Consider the following 27,789-nt stretch of genomic DNA (forward strand, 5'->3'; position numbering starts at 1 on the left):
TTAAGAGACACTTATAGGTAGATTAAATAAACTAAAGCTTTAGTCTATGTCTTTCAGCTGAAAATATACATCTGTGATCAGACTAGCTCAGGAAGAATCCAATTCCTTGATAACAGTCATGGTCCATGGAACAGCATTCAATAGATGCACTTCATAGACTCTCAACTGATACTTGAATTTTTTCTCTTCTGGATCCCAGAAGTGGTACTCAACAGTTAAATCTTCAGCTTTTAGGAAATTCAGGCACACCAATAAAATTGATCTTTTTAACACGACAGATTATCAGGCTTATGTGGAAAACACCCTCCCCTCTAGTAACTTACACCAAATTTGGAATCAAGTCAGTATCTCATTTTTCATATATTCTGGCCCTTCAGGGCTGTGCTCAAGTCTGCTAAAGCCACAGGCTGAAATGTATAATGGCTAGTTTCCTTGGGTAAAGAATTTTGTTCCATACTAGGGGAATGCTTGCCTCCACAGGACATAGAAGTCTCCCGTCCATGGGCCACAACCACCGTTGTATAAAATACTGAACCAGGGAAATAAGAATCATGACTACTCCCATTTCTTTAAAACATATAAAATGTATTTCTTTTACCTTGTTTGAACCTACATCAACATTGATCAAAGTGCATATTAAAAGCTCGAAGTTGTACTAAAACAATTTTCCTTCTTGAGATGTTCCAGTAACACTGCTGCTCTTCTAGCTAGGTACAGAGGCTGGTCAGTAAAAAATCAGAGGTCTCCTAATGAAGATTTAAACCACTGGTTTTTACATTTCTTTATAAACCTCTCCCACTGATATACCCATTTATCCATTAACAAAACCTTCTTCTTGGATCTGAAGCTACCATTAACAAAACCATCAGTTTTGAAAAAACCTGAAGTTTGAGTTTCATACCAAGAGCATGACAAGCACAGGAAATCTCAAGCTTTACACCCCCAAATAGTTACAGAGCTTTAAGACATTACTCTATAATGAGTGCAAGGGCAGATTTATTGAGTGTTCATCCTGCTCCTTCTATTGAATACATGAAGGAGAACCATACTGTGTTTTTTTCCTTTTTTTTTCCTCAACCTAGGAAGGAGAGCCTAATAAATTAACATGACTCCAAGCAGCTTTTTCAACTGATAAAGGGCTTTAAAACTTGAGCTTCCAATACATGTACCTTATTGACTCGGAAAATGATAAAAGGCTAAAAATTTCAGTGTGTTTAGGATTAAGGATTAGCTGACTAAACTGAAACGTCAAGTGTGTCCTTTCACTACTGAAAACTACACAGTCTTCCCACTAAACAAACAAGATGTTAGGCAAGAACTATAATTGTGCAGGTAAACAGAGAAGTGTGACACATCCCTCATATTTTGCAGAAATAGCCCAAACCCACCTCAATATAAACTATAACAACTTGATCAGACATTGTAGAAAACGCTGTGTGAGTACTGTGACAAAACTGGGAGACGTATATAGGAACATTTGCAACTGAAATTAATGTCAGATTAGACCTAAGATAAAAATTCCTATACTAATAGTTTTCCATTAGCATCTGTTTCAACTCAACCGTCTCAGAATCCCTATCTTAAAGGCGTCCATATTTTTCAGCTGAAAAAACATGAATGCAACAGCAAACTGATGCCATGTTTTCCTGTGTTAATTACCTCCATAAGCTTACCTGAAGTATTTGCTTGAGGGCATTTTTGATTTTAGTCTTCATCTTCCTCAGCAAGTTCAGTTTCTTTGTGCACCACCACTCTCGTCACAGACATGTCAGGGTGCTGTTCTTTGGCTTCTTTGATTGCCTGTGCCAGGGCCTGCAAACATATTTGAAATATGGAACTTAACAAAACCAAGAAGGCATTCATGTGGGGCCAGAGAATGGGAGAGTGTCTTTGGAGAATTTGGTTATAATTTTTTAGAACCGTAAATTCCTGAACTTGAGATCAAAGATAAAAAAATGAACCAAACCAATTCCCAAAACACAAAACCCAAACGAAAGAAAAAAACCGAAACACCCCAATCAACCATCCCCACCCCCCCATCCCCCCCCCCCCCCCCACCACTATGTTAAAAATTTACCAAGATTTCCAGGAAGTAACAAGTAACCATAAAGTTTTAAGATAACTTTCTAGCTCATCTTAGTTAAAAAAAACAAAAAGTATTTCTAGATCCCAGAACTTTGTGAACTTTTGTGAAGGATCTAACAAATACGCCTTAAGAAGAGTTTAAGATAGTACAGAAAAACAAGAGAGCCCTTCAGTTTCCTGAACAAAACAGAAAGATACTTTGGAACGTATACTACGTGTGGTACTGAAACCCTGGATTAAGATCATAATAAATTTCTCAGCACAAGAATCCCATTTTTCTCCGTGTACTAGTTTAAGAGAAATTTCTCTAGCTTAATTCAGGGAAGTGTAAATGCAAGTATCATTCATTTGCTTATAATCCCTCCCCATTTTAAGAAATTTTATTATTTAAGAGATGTACCAATATAGCCAGTTGGATCAGATGACCATCAAAAGTCCCTTACAACTGAAATGTAATATTTTATTCTACATCATAGTAAACCATATAAGAGCACACTCTGAATCATCACAGGTGAAATAGCACCTGGAGCCTTCTCTTTCTTGCCCACATCTTAGTACACATCTTATTTCAGTGAGCTGTATTACTGCTGGAACTTAACACAAGAAAAAAAAACAAACAGAAGACATGGGAAGGAATTCAGAAGCAACTAAATGCAACTAAACATCTTCCCCCCACAAAATACTAGAAGGAGCAATAAAAATATAATGCAACAAAAAGGTTTATCATAATTTAGAAAAGTGACTATTTCCTGAGCTAGCTACAGGTATTGAGAGAAGATATAACTAACTCTGAAGAGAGATTGAAAACACCAGCACCCTATTATGTGACACTGAATTCGAAATCCTATTAAGGGAATATGTACAGGACACATGATGTGCATTGGTACAATACTGACATTTGATGTTTGTTAGCAATCAAACCATAAACCCATAAACAATGAAAAAACCCTAAGACGCTAAGCAAGTAATAAAAACATTCCTATTCTGAAAATTCACACTGAAATATTGTTTTCCTGTTGAAAACTGTATTAATGATATAGGGAGCTAATAGACAAAATAAAAAACATGCAGCATTTAGTTTGGGCATTTAAGAAGCTCCACATTCACTTAAGAAAATGTGATAGATCTTTCTTAAAACTTTTAAAAGCTGCTCACTGCTGTTTTAAACAGTGATTAAAATTGTATTTTGTATTTCCTTTTTTATAATTTCACTTTTTACTTCATTATTCACTTATCCCAAATTAAAGAAGGGCTTTGAAAATTGTCTGGTATACTAAAGCTATTTTGTGACCTTTCCAGACATTTGAAGTGCACTGAATGTGTGTCAAGGCAAACAACATCCATCCATGCCTAATGCTAAGCAGCCCTGTCATTTAATTATGAATTTCAAGAAGAGATTCAACTTGCCAAAAGACACTTCCTGGACACAAATCAAAACGTGAAAATAAATGCCTCGAAAACTCTTGATATATTACAATTCATAAGTTAAACTGAACCCTATAATGCTGATTTGTGAAACCTTCACAAAATTAGAAATGTACTCACTGCAAGGTAGGTTTTTCCATTTGTATTCACCAATGACTGTTGATTGCCTTTGTTACTCTAGTTTCTTAGATGAAAAAAACACCTGTGTAATCATCACTACAAAGACTAGATAATTGACCTTTCTCAATTATTCTTCTGTGTAGTGTTCAAATTCAGCCTTAGTAATTTGGCACATAGAAGTGATCTTAACCTTAGTTACTAAGATATTGCAAAATACTACTTTAGTACTGATGGAGATAAAAGGTACATACAATTACAGCAGATCAACAATTACTTTTTTTAAACATAATTCTACAAATATTGGCCAAAACCTAATTTTTAAATTCAAGCAGTTAATGTTCTAATGTATTTCAAAGCTTTCAATCAAAATGAGCACTGCACTCAGATGTTGTTGAAACAATGCAGTAGAGACTCCCATCTATCCAGATCAGTGTATCAAAATAAGATTATTTCAGTAATGTTTTTCCTCCCAGTACAAAAGCTGCACTAAATAAACTGGGTGTCTTCCAAAAAGAGTAATCCCTCTAAAAATAGCAAAAACCCATTCACATGATCTATGATGCAAATTTACAAATGCTGTTTTTCTTTCACATATATTCAAAAGGCTTCTTAACAGCAAAACACAACTGCTTAATAACTATGCCACAATAAATAGTCTCAGGTTCTTTCTATATTGTTTTATTCAATTTTTCTACCTTTTTCTTACTTCAGATTTCTGAAACATCATCTAGATCTCACCAGAGTACAAACCCCACATTTTAAGTGTTAAGTTTGTATACTCACCTCATCATGGTCAATATCTGCATCTCCAGTAATGACAATGCGCTTCTCAATTCTTGTTTCTGATACTCCACCTTTTACCATCTACAGATGTCAGAAAAATTAAAAAAAAAAACAGAATAACATCCCTGTAGTTATTCCATATTTCCACAAAGCACAGCCTTCTGCTGCACTGAAGCAAATAGATTTCTGCATCTGAGTTGCATCAGTAGTAAATGTGTTCAGTGCTAAATCATCCTCTCCTTTTTCAGCTATGCAGTTGGTCACCTTCTAGCAATTGTTAAACTTGATAAAAATCAAGCAATAGAGAATTACCCCTGTTGCTAGAGCCCATCTTTGGTAAACTGTAATTTCAGTTTTTTCTGCCATATAAATCTGGCAACATGGAAATTCCAAGAGTCTTTTATTTCAACCCATCTATCATGGGCCTCTCCAAAGTCTTATCATAATCTCCGCTAAATACAAAGATAATCTGATTTTCAGTTCTGTCATTCAAGGAACTTTATCAGATATTTTCAACATATTTCACACTGCTGAACAGTTTTGTGCTTTTTTTCTTCACTTCTTATTCTAATGATTAAAACACCTCAGCTTATAAAAAATTCTCAGAAAATAACATTATTTCCCTTTTAAATCAGTCTGAGTATGAGAAAAGAATAAACTACTACTTAAATACACTGACCAGGGAAGAGCCAAGATGACTCCATTAGGAAAACCATTAGAATATTAAAACTATTTTGGAAGGTCCCTTTATCAGTAATGAACAGTTTGCAATGTAAAATAAAAAGTCAGCTTAGAAAATTCAAATAATCTTGTTACTAACTGTTTATCATCAATTCAAAAAACACAAGGTTCTGCGGCATCATGGTAATTCCAGTAATTTTTCAGCAGAAGACAAGACTGAAACCATTTTCTTTAATTGCTTCCAAGAAGCAACACTATTTGACATCTGGCCTTGACAAGAAAATGTACACTTCCAGTCAAAACTGTGATTCAGTTAACTGAATAAAGATTTTTTTCCTAAAATGATGGTGCCTTAATGATTCCAAAAAGGAGCAGGAGTCTGAAAAGGATCTGTTGACTAGTCTTTATAACATTTTTAACATATATATTTTTAATTCTGAGCTTACTTTATTTCATGTGACTCACTTTCCAACATTATTCTTCCACTATCATTTTGTGCATATGACTTTCAATGTTCAGCATATTTCAATCTTTAGAAAATATATCCAGTGAGCAGTGAATTATTACTCAATTCTGTCACGTTGTAAAAAATCCTGAATTCACACTTTGTTTCCCTCTTTCATTTTTCTTTACCCTAAACAATGCTTTCTATAATTTTCTTAGAAAAAGATGCTAGGAGTTCAAAGAGGAGTTGAAAACTGTGTTGTTTAGACATGCCGAAAATCTGAGAAATATTTACATAAATTAGCTATAACAACAATCATCATCATGCTTTGGTAGTTTTAACATGCTCTGGCATGAAACATCACACATTTCATGTTTTCCATGAAACAGATGTGATGTCCTGTTCACACTGAGTTTTCCTTTCCTTTTCAAGCATGGAATGCAGAGGAAATAATTCAGCATCCAAACACGCTTGCCAAGCTGTGTAACAGAATGATCTGTTTTTAAATATACCCTAAACCTAGAAGCAAGAGGATGAAAGTCTGGGAAACATTGTTTCAGTTCATCATGGTTTCATTAACAGGTCTCCCGTGGACCTCAGACAAGTTAGTCACACTAGCAAAGATTCTGTAGGATATCAGTGGGTGAGGACAGGACTGAACCTGTAAAAATTTAGTTACATACTCATTTGTGAAATACTGAAATAAGGCCTATATGAACTACTAAAAAACCACTTGTCATATTTTTCCCCCCTCCCATGTCCTATTCCCAGATATTCCTGCTTATTTATTAGGACTTCTGTCTTCAAAATCTGCACAGAAAGATTTAATTCTCACACATGCCTGGAATGAATCCCTTCCATTTCAAGTTAGTTTTCCTCAATAAATTAGCAGATGTAAAAGAAACTTCATGTAAAATTGTGTTTTGAGGGTCTGGTGTCTTTTTTAATTAAGAAAGACATGAAATATAATTTACCTTTGTGATGTGTGTAGTTGTGGTAGTAGAAATAGACTCTGATGTAATTGTCTGTGCACTCACCAGCACACCAGTATCACCAACAGCATTGCCATCAAGCTATAAGAAAATAAAGGTATTATTGTATATTGGCATTTAAAAAACTTTGTTTTCACAGGAGAAAAGCCTAGTTTTCTTGCCAAACACATTCTTTAATTCAGCTAGAACTGAAATCTAAATAGAAGCCAGGCACGTTTACAGAGTCAGGTAAGGCTATTATTATGGTCCATTCCTGTGGAGAATTCATGCTCACAGTTATAGGTTCCTTTCAGGAGAAATGAGATATTTTAATCAAGTTTCAAAACTGGATTAAAGCGAGTTATACTTTTGCAGTCAGAAACTAAGTCTTTATATAACAAAAGAAAATTAAAACTTAAGTAATATGGTTTTGTAACACTTCACTTACCTAATTCATAGCCAAAGTATAATCTTATCTGCTAGGAAAAAGGTATATGCTTTTGAAAAGCATTTTTGGACATTATCTATGTTGATCCACATAACTGTAATAAAAACAAGATTGCAAACAAACCCGCCACCGTACCTGTGAAGATTCATATGTGATAGTTTTAGTTTCTGTTTGAACAATTGGAATTTCTTTAGTGGAGATTTCAGTTCTCTGCGTGGCATCTGAAATGGTTACCATCTCTGTTTTCACTACTGGAGGCTGTGATGCAAGAAATAAACAATCAATTCAAAAGACAGAAGAAGTTTTGTAAAATGGCCCAAGAAAACACAACCAAAAGCTCAAGAAAAGCATAACATTAAGATAAGGATTTGACTGACTTCCCATACAAAAAGCATGCAATAAATAAGCAAAATAAAATGAAGATTAATACATCAGCCCTCTAGGATATCCATAACATTGTAGGAAAATTTAATCTCCTAATAATATTGTCAAAGTTCAGTGTTTCAGGTAACAGTACATACCAAAGAGCAATTGCTAAAACAAAGCTGCAACATGTGTACTGAAAATGTGTAAAAGCATGACTATGAAAAAAAGAAAAATCTTCATTTGCATAAAGAAATTGACAGCTAGATCAGACAGATAAACTTTGTATTAGAACTAATCTGGGAAAACACCTATCACTTGTCAGTCTGCAAATCAGGACTAAAAATTCCATAAACATTTAACTTTCTAATATGTATTATACTTCTGGAAAAGAAAAGCTTTTGCAAACTGGTTTTTAAGCAGTCTAAATTTATCTCTAAATCAATGGCTTCTTTTGGCAAACATTCTAAAAAGCTACTTCAACAATTCAGAGTAAACTAGTGGTGTTCTCTGCAATATCACAAATAAAGCAATTAACCTGGGGTCTGTAAGCTAGTGAACTCATTACTTATCTTATTGGAGCAGATTTTCATTTGATTTAAGAACTAAAGCCTTTTGATATTTCCTTATCTAATAAGAAAATTTCTTATATATTTTCTTAGCTTCTGTCTTATATTGATTTTGAATACACATAGGGTAAAATCCCAGAAAAAAGCCCCAAATTCCTTTTCACGCTTGCACACACAGCAGAACTTCTTCCCCTTTCTCTAAACTATCTATGCTTTTAGGAAGTGTGGGAACTTGCAAATTTTAAAAGTCTAATAAACTAATTCTTTCACATCATTAATCAGAACAGCTGTGTATGCAAAAGACAACAAAAGAAAGAATATGAGTGGTTTCAATTAAAAAAGTGAAGAAAAAAAATTTGCCACCATTACAAGAACAAGCAGGTAGAGAACTACAAAAACTCACTAAACTGGTGAAAAACTCAGCAGAAGATCATGACAAATTTACTAAGACATACATGCCTGCCTTTCATTTTTTCCCTTTCTGCTTCTTTATCACTTGCCCAGTAATGAACTCTTCAGCCTTGTGTGGCTTAAAACAACTGGTTGTGACAGGAACTCATGCATGCTCCCTAAGTACCTACTGCACTAGAAGACTTCACAGAAACATAGTGATACAGGCCTCACCACTTAACAGTGCAGTGCTCTCACCTCTGCAATTTCTAGCCATACATATTCTGACCTACAAATCCATAATGCTTTATTGAAGGAGGGAAAAAAGCAAGAAAAGTAGTAAGTGAGTACGGGGAAAAAGGAACAAAAATTTCTGATAGGTGCCTTCTGATTTCAATTTGCAATAGTTTTCCAATCACAATTACATGTCATGGACTTGTCAAAAACAGTTGACAGACAAGACAAGACTTAAAACACTGGAAACATGCAAATAGTAAATACACATTATGTATGTGCATATAAAATACGGAGGAGTTAAAAAAAAAAAAAAGAGATCTCAGTCTTCGGAAGGTTTGCCTTTACTGGTGATTTTCACTCAGTTCTAGCAAAAAGTCAGAAACCATAACTGAGGGAGACAGAATTTCACTGCTCATCAATGGTTTCCCCTTCCAAATGATCTGAATCTTGTTGGATGCCAGAAGACGTGGAGGAATAGGAGAAGAAGAAAGGCAGGTATATTTTCACCCCAAGAAATAGCTCTGCTTAATCTAGTTGTCATACTGTTCTACCATTTACCTCAGAACAACAAATTAATTGTGGTGCAACATCAATGTCAACATGAGACACATCTCCATTGAGTTTCAGCTGTTCCTCCTCTTTTTCTTCACCTACATCTTGCTTAATTTGCTCTGACAAATTCTTCTCTTCTGTAGCTACAGTAATTGTATTTTCCTGGACCAAATCTTCAGCTGTAACTTGTGTGTGCTCAACTGGTACATTTATTTTACTGCCTTCTGGTATGGCTTCCACATGCTGCGTGCTTTCTTCATGTTCTTTCCTTTTCATGTCTTCCTCTTCTTCCTGTTCTTCCCTGATGACTTCCTCAATTGCCCTATGATGTGGATGGTATTCTCCCACTTCTTCATCCTCACTCTCACTACTACTGCTGCTGCTGCTACTATCTGATGGCAATGATGAAGAGTCCTTTTTTGACACATGCTCCACCTTACATGTCTCCCCAGCATCAGTGGCAACTTGCATTTTCCCTTTGTTGGTTTCGTCTACGACTAGTGTTTCTTCTATCCCAAACTCTGCCTGCTTCTTCTCCTCCACTATGTCCAGAGTCTCATGTGAACTCTGCACAAAAAACATGGATGAGGATAAACAAAAGAAGAGTATATGAATAAATTAAAATGATGAAAATAACATTAGCTGATAGCTGGTTCATGTCATGTGGAAGACAAAAGATGATTGTGATGGTTAACTGAAAAAAGAAGGAAGGAAAGAATGAAGATGGATCGGAAGAGTTAAAGCCAAATTTAGTCATGGAAAAAATCTGCAGAACCTTATCAGCATCGCTGACTCCAGTACAAGGCCCTTCTGCTCTGGAAGCATGTCTCTGTGAAACAAAAAGCAATCAGAGGACAAAAATCAATCATAATCCTTTTCAACAGTGCAACATCCTCCAAGCAAGCTTTTAAGAATGTATATGCAAGATACTAGAGAGATGCTACATATTCACTGCAAGATGCTAGTTGCCTTACACTTCATCTAAAAATTAAATCAAAAGTAGGTAAGAATTATAGAATTTATTATTGATGTAAGAATTGAATTATGAAAGCCTGAAAATGAAAAGCATGAATGTACTATCCAGTAATGCTACCGAGGCAGTTATTTATCTCAGTGAAATCAAGAATTAAGAATAAATAATATTAAACAAAAATAAACAGAAAAAAGATGCTCTACTAACAGTTTGCCATAATTTAAAAAAACAGTAAAAAGGCATTATTGCAGGGTTTTATTAGTTTTTTGTCTTTGGTCTGTTATTTTATGGAACTTAATAGACAATGAGAGGAAGACTGCTTAGGGTAGTGTGTTGTCAGAATAGCAATATATGATTACAAAAGAAGGTCCTATAGGAATGCAGTTTGGAGCCAAAGGATGCTATTAAAGCAGCTTTACTAGTATTTGTTCCAAAACAAAGTAATGACAGCTATCTGAAAGCCTGCAGTAAATGATGTATTAAGGTGTCAGGTTTTTTTTAATCGAACATACATTTAGTGAAGAGTCTGCAGCAAAATTAAGAGCCCAAATGAAAAGAATACAAAAATCAACACACCATCTGTGACTTAATCCTAGCTTTTATTGCTGTTTACCTTGCGCAGCACCTACGGAGCGTTAGCCTAGCCACGCACTGATTCCTCCCTGCTTCTGGCGTGCTGCAGATGCAGAGTTACGCTCTGAGCAGGCACGCCGCTCTGAGGCAGGCCGGGACGTACGGGAGCAGCCCGGACCTGTCCCTGTCCCTGTCCCTGTCCGTGTCCCTGTGGGATCCCGTCCCCGGCGGGCCCCGGCCCGCGCCCGAGCAGCACCTGCGGCCCCGGCGCGGCGGCGCCCGTCTGCTCCCCCGCAGCGCCCTCTGCTGGGCCCGGGCTGGCGGCGGCGAAGGGCCCGCTGGTGCCGGCGCCGAAGCGCTCCTTACTAAACAAAATGGAGGTTATCTCCTCTTCCAGGCTCTAGACGGGTCAGAGAAGCGAAAGGAAAGAATTAGACAGCGGCGGACGGAGCGGCAGCCACCTACAGTGGGAGAGGATGGGCAAGAGAGAGACGTGAAAAAGGCAGCGGCTCGGCAGGAGCAGGGGGCGCGGACAGGGGGACAACACACCGTGCGAACGGAACACATCGACATTTACACATCGACATTCACGCATCGACATTCACACGGACCTCCCAAACAGCACAGTTTACTTAGCTGCTAAGTCCGTGTTTACTACTGGGATTTTTTCCCCTTTTAAAATCCATTTCTGATACCGTCTAAAGCCCAGCAGGATCAGAGCTCTAGGGCTGTCAGACATACTTGCTTAGAATACATACCCACAGCGCTGAAATGTTAAAATATTTCTTACTTCTTTATAATAAATTATATATATATATATTTAAATATTTAAATATCCTAAGCAAATCAATGTTGATCAAAAATCTGTTTTCAAAAAGCCTTTCCCGTTTCAGTGGGAAAACTTGTATTTTTCAAACATACATGAAACACTGCTTTAAAGCATATGTTCATAATCTGGTCTATTTTCTGTAGGGCTATAAATCTGTATGGTTAAGCAGACTTTGAAAGTTCACGTGGGTGCATGACTCTGAAAAGGCTACAATTCTTTACTCCAGATTTCATCCCACAAGCTCTGGTAAGAAGTGAAAGTGGTTAAAATAAAAAGCCAACAACGTACAAATACATAACACGGACATAACACACATGTTGACAACATTTCATGAGATACATTTCAGCCTTTCCGGAGGGCACTACAGGGAATCATGCCAGAAGCAGGCGCCAGAGGAAAGCCGAGGTGCCAGGCACACAAGTGCAGCCCTGGTGATGGAGAGTGTGAACTGACAGAGGTGACACCATGCTACTGCACGGACACTACAACGCGTATGGCATGCAGAAGAACAGAGAAGGGAAAAGAAAAAGACCCCCTAACTCGGTTTTTTCTTTTCCTACGCTAAAATTCAAAGTTTATTTCAATGGTGGCTAAGAAGAGTTAATAGGAATGCAAGTGTTTAAATCTGCCTTCATGCAACATTGAATATCTAATGGGGGAATATGTTTCTTACTCCTACTTTCTTTCCCTAGATAACTCCACCCAAAAAAACATTCATCTATTAACAGATTACATCAAAAAGCAAAAATGTTCATGATCCTCTTTTCATTGTACTCTGCTACCTTGTCTTCTTCTCTCTCAAAGCAGTAAAAAAACAAAAACAAACCCCAAAAACACTGCAGGGGAAGACCAAAATCTTTATGTGGTAGGTGGTCTGACAGTGTGCATCTCTTTCTATCCCTGCTCCCCCTTATATGTATATAATTAAAGACAGGCACATATCACCCCATCTTTTAGCATTTTCCCACCTTCAACTTTCTGGGTCTTCCAGTCTTTTAAAATGAAAACCCCAGTCACACAATTTGTTTGATAATGTAACCCCTGTTCCCTGGATCATTTAGTAAAAAGGATTAAATGTATAGATAGAATTAATCAATTTTGTATCAGCCTGTGTTTAAATTCTTGGCAAATTCTTCTGGTAAACAGTCATACACTCTAACATGAAATACACTTTACAAGCTGTGGGGGATGGATTAAAGAAAAAAAATATTGTGAGTATCCATAAAATAGAAATATTTCTCCTATTTGCAATATATATCAATGTGTTGGTTTTCATTTAATTAAGTCACAGATGCTGTGCACTTGCAGGAGTATGGTGGATCTAGAAGTATAGTGTATGAGATGTACCCAAAATAACATTTCTAGGACACAGAAAATTACTTGTAAGCATTTTTGCTGAAGCAAAAGAAGAAAAAGAATATTAGCAGTGGTATCCCTGCTATATTCTCATTTATCCTGAAGGACAGGCAAGGATTAACAGGCATCCGTCAACAAATAATTCAGGATGGAAACACAGTTCCCCAAATGTCGTATTTATACACGTTAGTAAAATAGCACTGCCAGCTTCACATTAACCTAATAGACCAAAAGTGATGTAAAAAAGCAACATCACAATTGCTACTCCTCATCACTATCACACTGCTACTAGTCCCACTGGTTAGAGTGCTTTTCATTGCATATATGTTACCAGGGACAACACCTCCCTCTTTTCCTTAATGAAAAGAGAGGTACAGGAGTGCAGACGTTTTCAGAACAGGTTGCTTTTGAAATGAAGCTGCTTACACAGCATTACTGATTTGAATAATCATTACATAGTGAACATACAAAGCAAAAGTTCTTGTGTGAAGTGTCAAATAACTGCAAGCAATTACTTCTGTATAGAATGAAAATACATGTTTTGCCATCATCCTAGGCACATCAAATACAGTAATTTTCCAGTATTGAACAGTAAGGAAATGCTGGGTTTCTTTTCAGTGGCCATTCAGAACTTCAAGGTTAGTTTGATGTTTAAGTAAAACATTGCTGGCATTCATATATATGTGTATCTATACACATATACATACAGAAATCCTGGTTTACAACTCAACATTCTCCTTTCAGTATTGACTTTAAAAAGTTTTTTCCTTCAAGGGAAAAAAAAAAAAAAAAAGAAAAAGAAAGAAGTGCTCAAGCCACCAAGCTAGCCCACAGCAGATACAGCGAAAAAGCAGCAGGTTTCAGGGCAGCCACCTTATCAGTTTCCTCTGGTTTTGCTCCAGCAATCCACGGCATTGCACTCCATTGTTTCTCCTTCCCAGGCAGTGTTTTCACTTGGAAAATGTGGTCTCCTTTTTTCTATTTGGTTTTCATTTTATAAAGCCAGTGTAAATCAACAAGCAATGAGACAGACATACACTATACATAAACATAAAACCAAATCATCTGGAAGTGACAGAACATATTAGATGAGCAAAAAAAAAAAAACCAAACTGAACCACCGGATATAAAGTAACTTGCAGGGGGTCTCAACTTCAAGAGAAAGAAATCAACACAGAAAATACACACAACCACATAATAAAAATTAACTTACACTTTTATCTAAATGTCTGTTTCAACCAAAAATATATTTATAGTTACTAAATGAATCACTGTGTCATGAACGTTTGAAAATATGACGAACATGTGTACCTGGGCATATACCACTGTAGGTAGAAATATTAAGGTACTACTCAGAAATTTGAGGAATTTCTTGTCAGTAACCACAAATTAACAAAATAAAGAAGTGATGCATAGTTAGTTGCTGTGTTCTCTGTATGAACATACTCACAGTTCAGATCGCTTACAGATCTTACTGAAATAATGTCCTATTATCAAAAATAATTTTGTAGCATCAGGCCTGCTTAATTGAAAGCTCACTTTTCTGTGGACTAAAAGAAAGCTGGAGAATTTAAGGGGATAGGACAACAATACATTTAAGGAAGAAAAGGTGGGAACCATGGTGATAGACAAGTACAAAAACACAACAAACTGATTTCTTTGAAAGACCAGTGTACTCATCTACTGTATGAAAGAAATAGTTAATAACCCAATAGAACTAAAAGTTTCACAACTTGAGAAATTTGGGTAGGTTTCTTGCTACAGGCATTGTGGGTGATATTTGTAGAAAACTGCATTCCATACTGCTGTTTCAAGGTTCAGAGAGAAAGGAGAGGTAGAGAGAAGTAGATAAATTCATTTTACAGACTTTTAAAGACTAAGACAGGTAAATTTTAACAACTGCATTAAATGTGTCCTGAAGTCAACACTGTAAATTAACTGATCACATAAAGTCCTTCTGAAACAAAACACAGACTGTGTGTGTATTTATGCACAAGCTGTCTATGAAGAGATAAAGATACAGAAAAGGAAGGAAAAGTTCTACTGTCACTGAAAAATTATTTCTATCAATCTGTGTAAATCAGCACGAAATTGAAAATATCCATAACATACTGGAAAATGCTGCCATCACTTCTATTTTCTTCTAATTCAGTTGTTCATGGAGAAGAATAAAATTCCACCCACTCATTAAAGTTATGTTCAATAGTAATGGTAAAAAAGTTAATGTATACTTAGTATAAACAAATACATCAGACAAATAAAGTGTTAACCTGAAGGACAAACTGCATTTGCTGTACGACACAGAGGGTTGTATGGGAAGGCATGCAGACAGGTGTGTGCAGTGACATACCCCTTGTGTCTGTAGGGACAGAGGTGTGATACGCCGCTTTTCCCACTCATTTGGGCGTGGTTCGGGTGTGGATTCCATGAAATTGCGCTTGAGCTCACTAATGCTAGCCTGGTGTTTCAGTAAGTCGTCCTGGGTCTTATCCAGGTCCTAGCAACCCGCAACATAAAACAAAGTAGGACAAAACACGACAACAAAAGCAAACTTAACTGGAAAAAAAAAAAAGAAATAGAAGCAGCCAAGCCAAGAAAAGTGCCTTGTATCTAAATTGGTGACCTTCTTTGTAGTGCCTCAAAATAAAAATGCTTAAGACTATAAGGGATCAAAGATTTTCTGGTTTTGTTTTTGTAGTGAAGGTCTTCATCATGCACTGTTTCTTCCATATTTTAAAGCAAAGGAAAATAATGCTGTACATGGTTTTAGCAAAGAGCTACTTTCATCAAAAACATGACACTGCTAGTTCTTTGAAGCAGTAATTTCCAGGAGCTGTTTGTTTTTGCCTAAAAGTTGTAAAACCGGGTGCAAATATTTCAGGATACTGTGCAGCTAACTTAACTGAAGGTAGCTGTAAGAAAGAATAGTTTAACCCAAGGAGTATAAAAATGCACCTTTTTTGCTATTACAAGCTTCATGAAAAATACTTACATCTGTGAACACAATACTACAAGGCCAAATATCCAAGCAGCTAACACCTGCTTAGCTTCAGAGAGACAACATCATCATGCCTCTCATGCACGCTTAAACTTACTGGAAGAATCAGATTTAAAGACTTAAAACCTGTTACCTGCCAATTTCACTTTTCAGAACCTGACAGTAGACAGACAAGTAGGAATAGTTTTTGTGCATGCCAGTACCAAGAAAATGTTCGAAATTGCACCTCCACAGATCAGTGCCAAAGGGGACACCACAGTGGGAACTGGATTTTATCATGACCATTGAAGCCAAACTGCAGCACCTTGGATCAAATAACTGCAAGGTATTCTTTCACTTTTTACCAGCTACAGGGCAGAAGTAAAGTTCAGGAGCTATGCCAAAATGTAACTGCTCTAGTAACCAGACAAAAATATATATGCTTAGCTTTCTTATGAATTGTCTTCTAAATACAATGGCTGGGATTTGGTGAGGGAAGCAGATTTCACCTTGCTTTCACAATTTGTCCTCCTTCCAGCATTCCAGTCTCAAGCCCATGTTGCTTATGCTCACTTTAACATAAGAATATTTTTTCAGTAGTATTCTATAGTTATATTCAAGTTTAAGCCTGGGATCCATTTTTAGCAAAGAACTAAAAGACTGAAGATTGAAGTGAAATATTATCAATGCAGACATGATCATTAAGGAAGTTTTGTCAAAATAATGTAATCAGAAGTAATTATGTAGGTATAGAATCTTGATTTTTTACAAGGATTTTAAACACTTTTTACCAGAATATTCTGAAATCTACCATTTAGGTTAGGATTTTTATTGTCAGTGATAGCAATGCAAAGATTCTTCACATTGAGTCATAAAAAACCCACACCCCAAACTCCTCAGTTTCTAATTTCTTTTCACTTGCATGTTGAGCGCCAGTAAGGGTATGGTGCTGCACATCTATTTCCTAACCTTGTGGATAAACCTGCATGCATTTTGAACATTTGAACCTCTTCCCTTCTGGCAACTCTGTAGGTTTGTATTGTCATAGGACTACTTTTCATCCTGGACTAACAAATGAGATATTAAATATGTCCCCCTAAAGTTTGTATTTTCGGAGTGAAGTAAAATCTTATGCCAAAGGCATTCTGTTATACCACTGAAGCTTGTAACAATCCTGTCATTATTTTAAGACCTGTCTTGGCTTGACACAAGGCACATTTCTTGGACTTGATCAAAGCACAGTTATGCAATGCATACTTTCAGTGCTTCAGTAAGTTATACACAAGCAAAGTTTCAATAGTGATCAAAAAGCTGCAAAAAGCCATAAAACATTAGTTGGGTTACTGCGATCCACACATCTCCTTATTACTGAACAAAACCAATGATTTTTTAAAAAACTGTTTTTGTGACAAAGGGAATTATTTATAGCCCCATCTGGATGAATGAAATAAAGACAGCAGTAAGATTTTTTAATATCTTCAGTTAGCTTAGGTTATTGACCACAACTTAAATGATACTAATAATAACTACAGTGACTGATAAAATAATTGAGATCAGCAATCCATACAAAAATTCTTATAATAAAAATCTCTACTTCAGTGACAATGCACTACACATGAACATACCATTCAAAGCTCTTTGCTATTGCTCATCTGCAATAAAAACCAACATTCAAGAAGCAAAATTTACTTCCATTTGAAAAGGAAGAAAACCCAGAAAATATTTCCAAAGATATCCAAACATTCCCTTGAATATCTGATCCTTGCATAATTTTTCAATATTCCTAAAACCAGTCTCAGAACCAGAATTAGTTTTCTATACTTCTACTGCTTGTCCCTTATGAACTCTATTTATTCAGCTAATGTATTTGAGGAAGGTTGATTAAACTGGCAAAAGCTGGAAACTCTACTCAACAGAAGATGCAAACATTGAGGTGCAATGTACAAAAAAATCTATTTAGAATTATGAATTGCACCCATGTGTCTGCTGTATCTAAATAGGGCTATTATTCCCAGTTGCCACCTTGAAAACATTTAGCAAAAATACACTAATTTACATTCAGTGTTCAAGCTGAGGGTTGGTTGTGGGTATTTTGCATTTGTTTGGTTTTTGCTTAAACTCAGATACTAGAATGGTAACATGCAACATTTCCAAGCCAGTTTTCCCCATGCGCTTCATGCAGTGTGACCGCAACAGCCTGCAGGTGACCTCCCATCCCATGCAGCCTGGCAGCCCGTGAGAATGGAGAGTACTTTTTGTATTACATACAAACCTCCAACATTAAATTGCTATGTCTGACATAAATATTTTCCCCGTCTACTCTCAAGGAACTGATCTGTGAAATTGAGCCACAGAAACAAAAAGAAAACAAAAACGAAACAAAACATAAAGAACATAAAATGGACCAGCAGCAAGCAAATAAAAAAGGACCCTTACAATCAGACAGTTAAATAAAGGAAATGAAATGGTGAGGTGAAAAGGCACTATTCAGACAAAACCCACAGCAAATTTAGGGTGCTAACAAGGCAGGCAGCCACAGCCGGGTTCAATTGTAAAAGAACAACCAAGCACCTTCTGCTGTGCTTCCTCCTCTTCGCATTCCACCTGTGCGAGCGCATGACAAATTATCAAGAAAGGGAAGTGTTAACATTGGCTTACAGACTAACACAGAGCCTTCATCTCTTTGTAAATGCTGCAAAGCGTGCTGGATTTTACAGACCTTTACTTTTTCGGCCCCAGATGTTGAAATTAAGCGACTTGGGTCTTCTTGCACCTACATTGTTGTAGAATGGCTGAAGTAATTTTTGGCATAAGTGGCATGAAAAATGGACGTTTCACACTGTGTCCCTTTCTTGCTGTACTTTTTATTGTTTCCCAGGTGAAAATTTAAGAATGAGTAACAAACAAAAATGATATGCATAATTTCTATGGTAGGTGACTCAAATTCTCTAACAAATTGATGGGAAAATGGTATCTAACCCAGGAGTTCTTTTGGGAAAAAAGTTTAGGGTTCAAGTCAAATACTTAAACACTGTATTTACAAACTGTCTTAAATTTTAGGAACATTGTTGTCTTGGGATGAATTATTTGCACACACACACATATACCCCTTTTTAAGTGAATATATTTGTTCTTAAACTGCAATTCATTGTGTTGATAATTTTCTGTAGCTAATCTTCATATCTCATCTCCAATTATTCTGAATGCCTTAAGGAACAGCATTCTTTAAAAAGTGAACCACTTCCCAGTTATCTTTCCAAAAGCACAAATATCAACTGGTAATCTTAGGAAAAGATGCATTTACAAGTCAACACTGTGCAAATCCATAAATTTGAAGATGGATTTACTGCTCATACTGTTGCATTTTGGATTCTGTGTGAATGATGTGGTACGTGTAACATTTTTATTATTTTCTGACTTATCTGAGGTTGCATCTTCTGTAACTATACTAAAAATTATTGATTGGATTAGGCTATGGAAAAATGGAGAAAATCTTAAAGTCATATGTTTTTCATAATTTTATACTTAGTCAGGTATTATAATGGCATTGTGTGAAATTTAGCAAGTCCTTAATATGTACATCGGTTTAGAAGACTTTGTTAAATGAAACATTAAACAGATCCTCCTCCATTTTGATTCTGTAATAATTGGTTTAATATTTTCTTTCAGGATCAAAATAGAAGACCTTTTTCTAGTGGTATTGCTGTAACATGTGCAGCAGACATAAGGAAAGGAGGCAGTTTGTCAGCCACTCCAGATGATCAGAGCAACATGCTGGTGTGACTGAGGCTTCTGTACATTTTAGCAGTGTATTCCAAAGAATGCTCAGATTTCAGTGATACAGTCTGACATAACCTGCAATCCCAGCTAATGAATGAAATCGTCTCAACTGCTGCTAGAGATTAATCAAAGCATGTAAAAAAGAAAAAGTGCCTCGGACAGACTCAGCTTTGCACACATCCTTGTAGAGCCGAAACATCTGAAATCAAAACACTGATTTTAAAGTATCTGTGGTTTTCTGAATTCAGCTTTTAGGAACTTCATTTTTCAGATCTAAACAGAACTTCAGAGATGTGCATTCCAGTCAATGCATGCGGGAGACAGGCATTTTAAAAGCAATTGACAGTGCAAATAGAACTTGCAAATAGTATCAAATAACATCTCTATTGTTACATAGCACACTTTCAGTATTCAGTTTTATGTGCTCTTTAACGTTTTGAATTACAATGCAAGTCCACCTGCAGGTCAGTATCCGTGGAATTTCATGAGATTATGCATGCTGTAGGAAATCAGGCAGAAAAACCACAAACTATCTATTGACTAAAAACCCCACAATGGCAATTTTTCACAAATGAGAAATGCTAAAAAGATACAGATATACACATGTGCATTTGTGTATTTATATATGTATTTACAGGCATGTACACAGACACACCTCTAAACCAGGAAGTGTGCAAAACTGAGCAAGCCTCTTGAGAACAAGCATAAATGCAATGTGCAAGTGTCAACATTTAAGCAGCAAAATTACACACCTCCTCTTCCTCTGCTTTGTCATTCAGGTCATTGCCATTAGAGCTACTAAAGGAAGTCACCTTAGGCTCCAGGTAGCAGAGGGACAGAGCGAGAGGAAGGGAAAATGTGAGTGAAAAAGGAATAGACTGGAAAGCAGACAGAAGCAGGACAAAGACAAGGAGAAAAGAGGGGATGAAGGAAGGAGAGGTAATAGGAATATAGTGCTGAAGGCCAGGTGGGAGGAAAGAAATGCAAACATCAGGAAGGCTAGGTAAAGTAATATAGCCATCCTCATCAAGCAGCGAACGGAAACTAAAAGAAAGGCATCTGAAGAAGCTGAATGAGACGCACAACTCGGTGCTTTTGTAGTCATTTGCAAGGATTCTTCCCTCAACAGCAGGGGAGCCTCGACTAGCTAGGGGTCTCATAGAGGTATCAAAGGTATTAATTGGTGAAGCTGTTCTGGTTCTATTATGATCTGATGTTTGTTCCATGGAATTGCACTCTGAAATGTCTGGAATGGTAAGGAAGGGCTCTTCAAAGGGATCTTCTTCTGAAATATCTGAAAGCATGTCGATCTCGGGGACAAGTGACAAGTTTGTGAGATGGGATGACACAGAATGGATGGGCAGTGATGACGGGTGTACATGAGTGAGCTGAAGAAAAAAATTCTGTGCACAGTGGAAAATGAAAGCACAACAAAAATGCAAGTTTGAAGGCACATGAAGAGGGGAAAAAAGAGAAATTATTAGTTAGTGAAAACATTTACTAAGAAGAAGGGATAGCTTTACTAACGCAATAGAAATAAAAATAAAAATCCCACTGTGTTTTACAAGCAGCCAACTTGTTTACTTCTGTGGATTATGAAAGGAACCCATTACAAATGTTTTGTTCTCAGGCTGTAAAGAACTGTGCACTTTTGAACTGTAGTAGTCAATTAAAACAGATGGAAGCAGACAGACATTCAGAGCTTTGGCAGAAAGGTCAGAGGACAGTGCAGTGTACGAAAGACAAGCTGGCACTTCTTGGGTTTATAACTGTTTTCTCTAAGACTTAAAGAGAACCAGAAAGGAAAAGAAGCATCTGCATTAGGGGAAAGAGGAAAAGCTGTTCACAGAATAAGCATGTGTAACGAAACTGTACTGAACAGCTTCCTGGAACAACCTTCTGAAATACTGCCTTCCCCTCCAGCACTGTTTTGGTTAAAATATTTAAAGTTACACCACTTTGAAAACAAGGGAGAATCATCATTTTACCAAGCCCAAAGGCAAAACATCATTATTTATTTTACCACTTTTCTCCCATAAAGAAACAGTGTGTGCCTTTTTTGTCATCTATTTCAAAATTATTTCAAGTTGCCAGCAAACAAAAAAATGCAGCTGTGGTACTTGTTCTCTTCCTACACTTGAATGCAGTGGGAACACATGAACTGCACAGAGAAACTCAGCAGTCTCACCAAGAATAAAATGGGTAGCTAACTTGCAAAAATGTTTAAGGACAAAATTACTCTTTAAATATTAAACTAAGTTCCAGAGAATTGCTGAAATAGAAATGATCTCCAAGAGAGAAAGAGCAGCAGATTTTACCTGGCACTTTGGGAGGGAACTTTGACATCAAATCATACTGAATATTATTTTTTTTTACCTATTCCCCCAGTAGCTCAAACAAACAAGACAAGCAAACATTTGCAACAGGAACAGATCACAGTACTTAACCTTTCACAGAAATCTATACCTTAGTCAACATACAAGTTTTTAAAGGATGCAATAGTTCAGCAATGGCTACTAAAACAAAATTGTTACCTATGGTAATTAAACTGAATCATAATATACCCAACTTTGCAAAGTGTACACAACCATGGTATATTAACATTTTTATTCAAGTCTAAACAAACTAAGGAAGTGAATAAAACATGATTTACCCTTTGAAACATTTTTTCAAGAACTCATGCAAGCTTATTGAACATTTAAATTAGATTTCCAGCAATAAAAGAAACTCTAGGTCAGTGCCATTTAGAAGTTTGTATTGTCTTTTGCTTACATATGCTTACACTAAGTTAAACACACAGAAAGCACTTGACAATTTTCCTTTAATATTTTAATAGAGTGTTCTATATGATACTCACAACTGATAGACACTAAATAACCTCACATGGATGCACACATTCACATGAATAAATAATTTTCGTGTGAAAGTCAGACATACCTTTCCATCCTGAGTCAATTCTAGTTGTGGAGTTTTGAGTGGACTTTCATCTTCTTCTCTGCCTTTTAAGTTGGCCTGACCAGCAGCTTCAAGATCAATGATTTTATCTCCAGCAGCCTGCCCTCCAGTAGCAGAGAAGTCTCTCACAAGACTTTGGTCTGAAATACCCATGGGAGCTATTATAGAACAAAATAATTTTGGCTAATTTGGATAAGCTCAAACATTTTGGTTTTACATCTTCTTAGGAAAAACACTTTATGATTATATCAGCAATGATCAATACAGGCTAGTATTGATACACTGTGGGTGATACAGTATTTTTCAGCTTCTTGGCTTTACAAAATCACTCCATCATAAAACTTGCATTTATTATGTATGGAAAAGACCCTCATGGTATCAGACAAGTATTTATCAACTTCTTGATTAGTCTTGGAAGAGAAATTGAAGGTATTGCTCTTTTAAGTGTATAAATCACCATTAAAAAAAAGAGAGAAATATGAGTATTTTGTGGAAATTCACTATTTGAGAGGACTACTTCAATGCAATCTAGAAATAGCTATGCATATAACTGTCACAGTATTTTTCACTGTAATCTTAGCAAAACAGCCCAAACAGCTCAGTGGAAGTAAGAACTTTCCTCCCAATATGCTTGTGAAAAATGGAGGGGTAAATACTAAGGAAGTATACTTGAATACAGTCAAAGCACAAGAGAGTGAAAGGACTTAAATTATCTTCCTCTTATTTGACTTGGCCTACCAGGACTCATGAGCAGGATGGCTCTTTTTTAAAATCATGATGACTGGCTTGATCAAAATAATAGTAATGAAATAGAAGAGAATTCATTAAATGAAGGAGTTTTAATAAATAATACTTTGATACAAACTTAATTCATTTAGTAATATTCTGTAATACCTCCACATGCCTTGGCTTTACAAAGCTGAGGTGCAGAAAGTTGAGAGGAAGATGTTTCTTGAGTACCTTTGAGGGGAATCCTCTTTTAAAAAGCGTAAGCTTCACACCAGAGACTCCCTTAAGATGCTAAGAAGCCAAGCCAAGCTAATGGGAAATGTGGTATTTGGGATGTAGGGCTTTTGGGGAGCCTCTGTAAGTTCTGTAACTTAATCTTCTGATCCCTTCATGGGTGGCAAATAGAGCATTTCTTGGCTATACACCACTCAGGTTCCACAAGTCAGTTTCAGAGTAACTTAGGTTGGAAGGGACATCCAGAAGTCAGCTAGTCCAAACCCCTGCTCAGAGAAGGTCAAAGTAGACTAAGCTGCTCAAGGGCTTGTCCAGTTGAGTTTTATGTACCTCCACAGTCTTTTTAAATAAGCAAAAATTTGTTACTTGTAACTGAAATCTGCTGTGTCTCAACTTGCAGGCACACCCCACTGCCTTATCACCAGGTGCCTCTGAGAAACACATGGCTCTGTTTTTTCTATAGGTCCCCTGTCAGCAGCTGTGGACAGCAATACCTCATTGCAGCCTTCTCCTTTTAAAGCTGAAGGACCACAGCTCCCTCAGCTTCTTCTGATATAGCACAGGCCCCCAGGCCTCTGGTCAGCTTGCTGCTTCTTATTGGGCTCTTTGCAGTATGTCACTGCCATCTAGTACTGTGGAGCCCAAAGATGAACACAGTATTTCAGGCACAGTCTCAGAAAGTACTGAATAGAGAGGAACAAAAATTTCTTCTGATGTGCCGGCTACGCTTTTGCTAATATAGCCCAGGATACCGTTGGCATTCTCATGTTGACTTGTGTTCAACATGTTCCACAGGAGTCTCCAGATCCTTTTGTGCAAAGCTGCTTTCAGAACAATGTTTTATCATGCTCAAAATTTTGACCCTGATGCTTCTGTAAGAGTGAAAGTTAGGGCCTGAATACACATGCCTGTGTGCCTGTATTCTGTAGATTATACACAAGGGATGCCAGAGAGGCTTCATTATAAACCAGTTGAGAGTTGTGAAGCATTCAAATTGTTTCTAGCCAGAAGAAGAAGGGGAACAAACCAGGCTCAGTAACACTGATGTGGTGATGGGTTTTTGGGTTGACATAAGAAGTCATCATATGTTATACTGGTGCAAGGACTTTTGCCTCATATTTTTACTTCAGTTCTTAGAATGTAAGACTTGGTAGGTTTCCCAAGCAAGTGTCACAGTTTAGTCATTTGTTGTAGTACAGAGAATGAATATTTGCAGAAGTAAAACTTTTCTAAGTAAAAGATTTTTTAAGAAAAAAAGATAAAGTTGACAGCTCAGTTGTATCTAAACTCACTGTCATGGTTCACTTTTATTCCAGTAAGGTTGTGGATGCCTAAATCTAAGTTAAGCTTCATGTTATTTTGCTGAAGTTTTTTTTATTACACATTATTGCACAAGTGATTTTGAGTAAGACATATGCTTTTACGTCTCTCACACACAGTGCTGCTGTACCTGCCTTCGGAAAGGATGCCTGTTTCCAGTAAAGGAAACCAGAAGGTATTTCTGCTAAAAAAGACCAAATACCAGTAATGACAAAAAAACCCTTTAGCTATTCAAAGTGAACGTAAAAATAAATGTTTAAAAAAAAATGTTTAACTAAACACTGAAGTACTGAATAAATATACTAGGATAGCAATATACTGAACAAAATGATGGAAAACTCTAAGAAACAAGTCGCTCAGCCTCTTCTGTTTAGAGAAGCTCAGGCCAGCCCACATTTCAAAAGATGCCACAGACCCAACAATTTTATTAAGAGCTTGTAGTGTGTGCCTATGCCTTCAAAAAGGTATGGGTAGTGTGTACAGATGCTACATACCCAATATAATGAACTCCATATATCCACAGCAGTGCCATGCCATTTAGGCAGTGACTGAACTTAATGTTTAGGTCACCTAAACATTACACTGACAAGTACCTAAAGTGGCTTTAGAAATTGAAATTCATAAATCTGCCAAATGACCTTCCGGCCATCCTTAATGTTAGCATTTCCGAATGTTGGTCAGGTCAGAGTGACAACACATAATGTAATCACAACACTGAAAAAATAACTGGAATTTTGTACCTCCATCAAGGCTTCTGGAAACACGTTTGCTGGAGGTGCGTTCGAAGTACGGAGCTGGTCTGTCTATGAGGTTGCTGGCCTGTCGTGTCTGTGCCTGCGTACGGCCGCTGTAGCGGAACTTGGAACCCAAGGTCAGAAACTTCGCTTTTGGAGGCTGTTCTGGTGATAGAAGTCTGAAAGGGAAATATGAGGAAAGTCAGTTTTAAAGGCTTTATTTTAAGTATTTAATGAGGCAATTTGAACCTACTTATTGTACTTCAGCTTGTGCTCTCTAAGAGCACAAGCTGAAGTAAGCTCTTCAAAGACCTTTCAAACAATGCATGTTATTTATTGTTTGCAGTTGAAGTGATGCTGATAACCATCACATTCTTCCACAGTATGACTAAGCATCTGGGACTCCATTATTTTGGTGCTATCTTGGTTAAATTTTAATTTTTTGTAGAAAGCTGAAGCTATTATAGGTCATGTAGAATACCTCTCAGATCTCTCCTTAGAATTCTACTTATAGTAAAAGCTATACATTCCACTACCACTGCCTTTCCTATATTCCGAGGTACCAATACAGCAGCTGCTCTTCCTTAACATTAGGAAATAGTATCTCAAAGCTGTATAAAAGGGAGTATCAAGTGAAAAGAGATTGAGGAGACTGGAGAGTTGTTACCCAACAGCAACAAGTTTAGCAGTTTACATTCAGACTCTAGTTTCTTTGCAATGCCATTAGTAAAATTATATAGGTTGATGTTTGCTGGATATAAGGAGTGGGGTGAAGAACTATATTGTGAAAAGGGTGAGAAAGAGGGTTACATGTACTGTTAATGCTGGCTGTGTGTGTTTGTACCGTAAGTGTTGGAGTCCTTGTCAGAAAGTTCAGAATGGGGTACCCAGGGAGCTGGTGGTGTCACTGTCCCTGGAGGTGTTTAAAGAAATACTGGATGTGGCACTTAGTGGTTTAGTTGATAAGGTGATGTTAGGTCACAGGTTTGACTTGATGATCTCCAAGGTCTTTTCCAACCAGGTTGGTTCTGTGATTCTGTACCGCCATCACATGAGTTTGAAGACAGGTACTTTCTACATCCCTGAATTTCCTTCAGTATGAGGACTTCAAGTTTATACTCATCTAACCCTATTGCTTGTACTTTGTTTCTGAAATCTGACCATCAGCTGCAACACTGAGGGTCCACTGCCATCCTTGCTGATAAGGCAAACAGTCATCACTGCAAGAACTCTTCCCAGTCCCCACTTCTCTGGAAAGGTGTTTGAAGTTGTTTCCTGGATCAATGTAATGCTGCAAATACACGTTCACCCATCATGGCCTACTTCCTCTCAGTATAAAACTATGAGATTATTGCAGACAAAGCTTCTTGATTTGAGAATTTGCAAAGAATGAGCAGCTCACTGAACATCAACTTCTTTGAAGCAGAACCAGCAATTCACATGCCATTTGTACTGAGAATGGCACAGATGGGCACGCAAGAGTTCAAACTTGCTGACTTTGTTCTCCTCTTCTGAGCACTTGCACAGAAATATTTGCGTCAGCGGAATCCAATCCAATATATGTTAAGGCAGTATCCAGTACTAGGTCCTGAAGACTACAACAATCATTCTAAATGTGTTTCAGCAAAACTGAAGAATTTTCAGATACCTAGCAAACAGAACAGTGAGCTGACCCTGGCTGATTAACAGGGCCCCCCAAAGACACTCTCCTTTCCCAGCTGGACAAAAGAGAGATAAATGTAACAAGCAGCTTATGGGTGAGATAAGGACAGGGAGACATCATTCACCAATTGCCTTCACGAGCAAAACAGACTAGACTTGGGAATAAATTAATTTAATTTTTTATCAGTCAAATCAGAGTAGGAAATGAGAAGTAAACCTAAATCTTAAAAACACCTTCCCCCTTTTTCCGTAAGAGGGGATGTTTACTAGGACACTAAATCTTAATTTGTTTCAATATTTATAAAGAAAAGGAATTCAAGACAGTCCTTCTCCCCAATATTTCCAAAAGGAAGTGCATTATGTACTAAGACAAAGAAGGCTAAAAGGGTTTTTCCAAGGTTCCTTCAGTTCTTGATTTTCCATTATTGGCAAGGTTACAGTATTAACTGCCATTTTTATCTTCCACCCTGCTGAGATAAACTTTTAATCTCTTAATGTGGAAAAAACAAGAGAACTAATTACTTCCTGATTAAGGGCATTTGAATGGATTTTTGTATTACACGTTTAATTACATAAATAACTGAAAACTGTGCTTTTA

At 37.0% G+C, this 27,789-nt stretch overlaps 1 protein-coding gene across 25 annotated transcripts in view; it reads right to left on the minus strand.

The window, feature by feature from the left end:
* Positions 1-1,673: 1,673 nt before the first annotated feature.
* The window catches only part of EPB41L2 (erythrocyte membrane protein band 4.1 like 2), a 132,539-nt gene continuing 106,423 nt past the window's right edge, over positions 1,674-27,789 (minus strand). For 4 of the 25 annotated variants that reach the window (XM_064413165.1, XM_064413168.1, XM_064413169.1 and 1 more), the window contains 13 exons: positions 25,536-25,708; positions 22,495-22,670; positions 20,310-20,960; positions 18,349-18,381; positions 15,151-15,297; positions 13,674-13,778; positions 10,872-11,015; positions 9,845-9,898; positions 9,076-9,636; positions 7,094-7,216; positions 6,514-6,612; positions 4,414-4,494; positions 1,674-1,812 (listed from right to left, as the gene is read on the minus strand). In XM_064413165.1, coding sequence (XP_064269235.1) covers positions 1,705-1,812; positions 4,414-4,494; positions 6,514-6,612; positions 7,094-7,216; positions 9,076-9,636; positions 9,845-9,898; positions 10,872-11,015; positions 13,674-13,778; positions 15,151-15,297; positions 18,349-18,381; positions 20,310-20,960; positions 22,495-22,670; positions 25,536-25,708 — 2,455 coding nt within the window. In that variant the 3' untranslated portion in view covers positions 1,674-1,704. Of the gene's footprint in view, positions 1,813-4,413; positions 4,495-6,513; positions 6,613-7,093; positions 7,217-9,075; positions 9,637-9,844; positions 9,899-10,871; positions 11,016-13,673; positions 13,779-15,150; positions 15,298-18,049; positions 18,113-18,348; positions 18,382-20,309; positions 20,961-22,494; positions 22,671-25,535; positions 25,709-27,789 lie in introns of all 25 variants that reach the window. The other 21 variants (XM_064413166.1, XM_064413167.1, XM_064413171.1 and 18 more) reach the window with 21 other exon arrangements.

The sequence above is a fragment of the Passer domesticus genome, chromosome 3 (assembly GCF_036417665.1).
Source record: "Passer domesticus isolate bPasDom1 chromosome 3, bPasDom1.hap1, whole genome shotgun sequence".
NCBI lineage: Eukaryota > Metazoa > Chordata > Aves > Passeriformes > Passeridae > Passer > Passer domesticus.